The 5,525-nt window shown below is 42.8% G+C and overlaps 1 protein-coding gene across 1 annotated transcript; it reads right to left on the bottom strand.

Annotated features, from left to right (window-relative positions):
- Positions 1-2,877: 2,877 nt before the first annotated feature.
- On the bottom strand, positions 2,878-4,982 carry LOC123103302 (ras-related protein RABA2a). Its single transcript, XM_044524836.1, has 2 exons — positions 4,638-4,982; positions 2,878-3,543 (listed from the first exon to the last, which is right to left on the bottom strand). Exons 1-2 carry the CDS (start codon positions 4,815-4,817, stop codon positions 3,052-3,054), a joined length of 672 nt encoding a protein of 223 aa, XP_044380771.1. The 5' UTR covers positions 4,818-4,982; the 3' UTR covers positions 2,878-3,051.
- Positions 4,983-5,525: the final 543 nt, after the last annotated feature.

Below are 5,525 nucleotides of genomic sequence, written 5' to 3'. Positions count from 1 at the left end.
GGGCTGGGTGTTTCTGTCCCCCCAAATAAAACCTCCCATTGTCCATACATGCGTTGTTCATTGGGCCTAGCCGGCTGAGATGGGCCGGACGAGTAAGACATTGTCTGTTGGGCTTTTTTTCCTCGTGCATGTATGCTCCTCCGCCCAACGCCTCCATCTCATACCTTCTAGGGCGAATCCTATTTGCCGCCCGTGAGCGGCAAGTAGACGCGGCTTCGCTGAAAGCGAACCTGGGGAGCGATTCGCACAGGCCGGCCCACTTCAAGCCAGCAGCTGGTTTTGGGAACCTTCTAGAGTGTTCCCTGAGCAGGTTTTCTTCCTGTTTTGTTTTTTTATGGGTTTTGAGGTTTTCTTCAGGATTTTTCTTTTCTGTTTTTTTATTTTTCCTTTTCTTGTTTTTTATTTTCATAAATTATTAAAAAAATAGAATTTGAAATTTCGTTCCAAATTCTAAATGATTTTCATGATTTAAAAAACTGTTCAACTTTTTCCAAAAACAATCGCCTTTCTGAAAAAAAATTCATTGTATTGAAAAAAGTTCACCGTATATTGAAAAGATGTTCACTATGTACAAACAAATGTTCATCATGTATAGAGATTTTGTTCAGCTTGCATTTGAAAAGAGGCTCACCATATTGTTTCAAACATGTTCAATGTGTATTTGAATAATGTTCAACGTATATTAAAAAATGTTCAGTGTGTAGTTTGGAAAAAGTTCATCATATATTATTAACTTAGTACGTAAAACTATATAAAAATAAAAGGTAATAAAAAATTGAAAAACCAGTTTCGGAAGGAAATTTTTGTCTACAAAACCGCGGGCTACAGTGTACAGATTGCTACAGTAGTAGATCTGCTACAGTGCGTTGGTCTGTACAATACTGCTTACTGGGCCGGCCGATTTAGCGCTACGCCCTGTGCGTCCGCGCGTCTCCTTGACGCCTGTGGGCGTCGAACAGGGGGACTCACCTTCTAGTTTGTTTGGCAGACTGAGAGAAAGGGATAAGATTAGGTTTAGAAAGTAAATTCTTAGTCCCAATCTCCTGTTTGATGTGTAATGGGAATTACCGATGGGAATTGAGAAGAAGCTCTTTTTTTTTACAACAGGAATTGAGAAGAAGCTTCATCCCATCTGAACTGACCAAACTGTGGATTATACGCTCATACCCCTTAAACTCCCATTAACTACCACTAATTCCCGCCAACCAAACACGCTATTATTCCTAGTTCCCAGTGATAGATTCTTTTTAGTAACCCTAGCAATAGGTCGACGCGACTACAGGTGACGCCCATGGATCTCGCACAACTACTACCTCAGATCAATCATAACCCCTCATGTCCAACACGCCCGTGACAACTTGGCATCAGAGTCGTCGTTGTTCTCCGCTGTGACCGACAGGATGAGCATACAACAGAAAACCATATTTAGCGCATAGTCGGCGTACCCTTGCACTCCAGCTACGCACACTTGGGCCACCCCAACTAGCTCTCCTTTTTCACTTTTTGTGAAGGGTCTAGAACCCTCTCAGAACGTTTTTTGTGTATTTTTTCTATCGAGATTTTTCTACTTTTTTTCTCTTTTTCCCTTTCCTTTTCATTTTTCATTTTTGTTTTCCATTTTTCTATTTTTAAAATTCGTGACAACTATTTGAAATCTGGGAACATTTGTGAAAAATTAAAATATTTCTCAAAATCGTGATCAATTTTTAAAATCACGGACATTTTCCAAAATCATGAATTTTTTAAAATTCAAAATATTTTTAAAATTGGCGAACATTTTTTAAATCAAATTTTCTATGAATTTTGGTATAAAAATTGTAATTCATGAACATTTTAATTCGATTTTTTAAAATATTGGTGAATATTTTTTTTAATTCATGAACATTCCATGAAATGCCAAACAGTTTGCAAATTCGTGAAAAAAAATCAAGTTCATGAACAGTTTTTAAAATTAAGAATATTATTTGAAATCTTGTTCTTATTCGCGCAGCCATCAAGTTCTTATTCATGGGGACGATGTAACAGACGGAGGCGAACTCAACGCAGGACATTCGATGGTGGCAGCTCCTATACTTGATGAATGTCTAAGCTTATTTGAAGCATTGGGGAAGGTTTCTATTGAACATTGTGTTAGAGAATTGAATATGGTTGCTCATGAGCTAACTAAGTTTGGGAAGTGTTTTCGCAAAAAAAAAAGTTTGGGAAGTGTTTTCGCAAAAAAAAAAGTTTGGGAAGTGTAAGTTACTCATGAGCTAGCTAAGGGCCCTTACGTGCTCTGAGATACTCTCAATAGAAAGTTCTTTATTTTTTTTGCAGGTTACTCTCAGTAGAAAATTCAAATATGGTTCCCGGCATGTAACGTTTTGCGACAACCCTTTTCATATAATTTGGTTGACATTCTGCAATAATTAATTTTTAGCAAGAACTTAATTGAGGAGCAGGTTGTCGCACGGACAATTACTGGAAGTGAAATTTTTTAGCAAGTACGACGTCATTTACTAATACAGTATTAAATCTAGTTATGCAAATGTGCATGCCATTGAGCATTCAGATTTAAAATATGCACATCTAGTATTATTTTACCTATATATAAATATGCCAATTGGATTTGAAAACAAAAGCCGCTAGCGGGCTGCTTCAGTCATTGAGAACTACCTCTATGCCAAAATATAAGACGTTTTTGCAGTTCAAATTGAGCTTTAGGTAACAGAAATTGTATGAAAATATGGCCTCAACTTTGTCAATCATCTTGTCATCTTCTTTTTGTTGATTCGGTGGAGTTTTTCTTTTTGGCACATTTCTGGAAGCTTGGCAGCTGACTGATGTAACTCAAAATGGACAAGAGGCCAGAAGAACCATATCATACAGACAATGGGCTTTTTCTTTTGCTGACATGTAAACCAATGAACTTGATATATCATATAGTAACTGAATATATGTGAGTTTCAGGTCTAGCAAGGTAGGAGGATATCTGACAAAATGAATCAACAAGGCTTGTAAAACTCAAAAAACAACCAGCACATAACATACATTCGGTGGGCATCATCCTTCCTAAGCTGAGCAGCATTGCTTCTTTTCGCCGCCATTGTCGGCGGTGGCAGCGACATTGATGGTCTTACCTTCCTTGACCCCAGCAGCCCCTGCCCTGTCCTCCTCGGAGGCCACGGCCTTCTTGCTAACGGTGCGGTAGATGTCGCCGAGGATGAGCTGGAAGGCCTCCTCGACGTTCATGGCCTCGAGCGCGGAAGTCTCGATGTAGGACAGCCCCTCGGCCTCGGCGTATCCCCCCGCGTCATCGGTGGGGACGGCCCGGAGGTCCTTGAGGTCGGTCTTGTTGCCGACGAGCATGATCCGGATGTTTGCGTCGGCGTGGTCGCGCAGCTCCTTGAGCCACCGGGCGATGTTCTCGAAGGTGGTGGGCTTGGTGACGTCGTAGACGAGCACCGCCCCGAGCGCGCCCCGGTAGTAGGCGCTCGTGATGGCCCGGTACCGCTCCTGCCCCGCCGTGTCCCAGATCTGCGCCTTGATTATCTTGCCCTCCACCTGCAAAATTAAGAACAGTTCAGTCAGTTTCAGAGGAAATGTGCATCTTGGAATAAGATAACAACACATTTTGTCATGGTCCTGCTACACCTCTATCATCAAACAAAGTCCATATTAAGAACATGTCAGTTTCAGAGAAAATGTGCATCCTGGAATAAGATAGCAGCACATTTTGTCATGATCCTGCTGCACCTCAGCATGTTGCTACTACATACATGATACTACATAATAGGTGTGTGCTTAAAAATGGAGATAAAGACAGGTTGACAGCGTCACTTGGTCTGCCAGCTGCTGAACTGAGTGTGACACTCTCTGAAGTTGATTATAGTACCAGAGTTAACACTAACTAATGGTGCTGCACCTGCATGTTTCGATCAGATGAGCGAGCGCGCAGCTGGCATCTAGTCACCATCTAAATCCAACCCCAGCAAGCACAAGGATAGGCACGACACCGCCGATCATACTACATGTCGCACGCACGGCTGATTTCCGCCCGAAGCAAGCAAACCGGCCGGGTTGTTAGGATCACAGCAGGAAAGACAGACATGAGCTTTACTACATATATGCCTGTCAACTGTCATTTTCCCCTTTGCAATGCTAGCCTTCCAAGATGGACGCTTTTCCCCTTTCTAGTATGTTTTAATATGAGAAAGTACAGTACAGTAGTCTCTAAACGAAAAGCTATTACTGGTAGCAGTATGTAGCCAGCGTTGAGCTGGTTGTGAAACTGAAACTTTGGAATTAGTAAAGGAAATCGTAGCTAGTTAATTGCTGTGAGGCTGAGCACTGTAGCAAGCAAGCGAGCGAGCAGGAGCTATGGCGTGGAAACTAGTAAGTAGCAGTGAAGTGAAACAAGGCGCTATGGTAGATCTGGCTACTGGCTGCCTAGGCACAGTGGAAATCATGAAAGCTGAGAAATCAATCCTCGCCTCTGAATCCGTCCCCGCGGCGATGGATTTGCTACTATTTGGCAGCAACGATATGGATCTGGAGCGCAGGGAGGAAGGAAATAAGCCGCGGATCCGATTGATCCCGTCGGATCTAGCGGCAAGCAAGCAAAGCAAGGAATGAAATCGATGGATGGAAGGACTCACGTGGAGGGTGCGGGTGGCGAACTCGACGCCGATGGTGGACTTGGACTCGAGGCAGAACTCGTTGCGGGTGAAGCGGGAGAGCAGGTTGGATTTCCCCACCCCGGAGTCGCCGATCAGCACCACCTTGAACAGGTAGTCGTACTCCTCCTCCCCGCGACCACGACCGCCGCCGCCCGCCATTTCTCAATCACCTCTGCTTCCTCCTCCCCTCTGGGATCTCTTCTCCGGTAAGCAAGAGCTCTGCTCTCTCTGTTACTGGAGTGAGAAGAGACAAGGGAGTACTTCTCTACTGATCTACTGTGCTGTACTCTACTGGCTCCAGTCAAGTGCCAGTACATCTCCTTGGATCTGCTCTGCTGGCTGGCTGGATGGCTGTACCTCACTCTACTCCCTCAGTGCTATTTTTACTGGATTACCCTTTGAGAAACTTAATTTGTCCACTTCCTCTAAAATTTTTTCGCCCTCTACCCCTCTTCTTCCGGCTAATTCTTTTTAAATTATACATTTTTAAATTAAATTTTAGAATATTACACTGTAATTATAATTTTATGAAAAATAATACCCAATCAGCCCACTGCTGGCCGATTGACCCCGATCCAATTGGACCGGCCCATCGCGCGTACATTAAAAGAAAGGCAATACGGGGATCGATCCCTGGTCTCCATGGCAATCACCAACGTAGCTAACCACCACCAACAACTTCTAGTTGCTGGTTAGAAAAGATCGCGGCCAACTAGAGGTGACTGAGCCGGTCTTCTCCATTATTTCTTTCTTTTTTCTTTTCTTTCTGTATTTTCTTTCTTCTTTTCCCTCTATATATTCTTTTGTTTCTTATTTTTTGTTTCTCATTCTATATTCTTATATACATGATCAATTTTTTTCAAATAC

Source organism: Triticum aestivum, chromosome 1B, assembly GCF_018294505.1.
Source record: "Triticum aestivum cultivar Chinese Spring chromosome 1B, IWGSC CS RefSeq v2.1, whole genome shotgun sequence".
Classification (NCBI taxonomy): Eukaryota; Viridiplantae; Streptophyta; class Magnoliopsida; order Poales; family Poaceae; genus Triticum; species Triticum aestivum.
The sequence above is the reverse complement of the archived record's forward strand: the minus strand, read 5'-3'. Positions and strand labels throughout refer to the sequence as shown.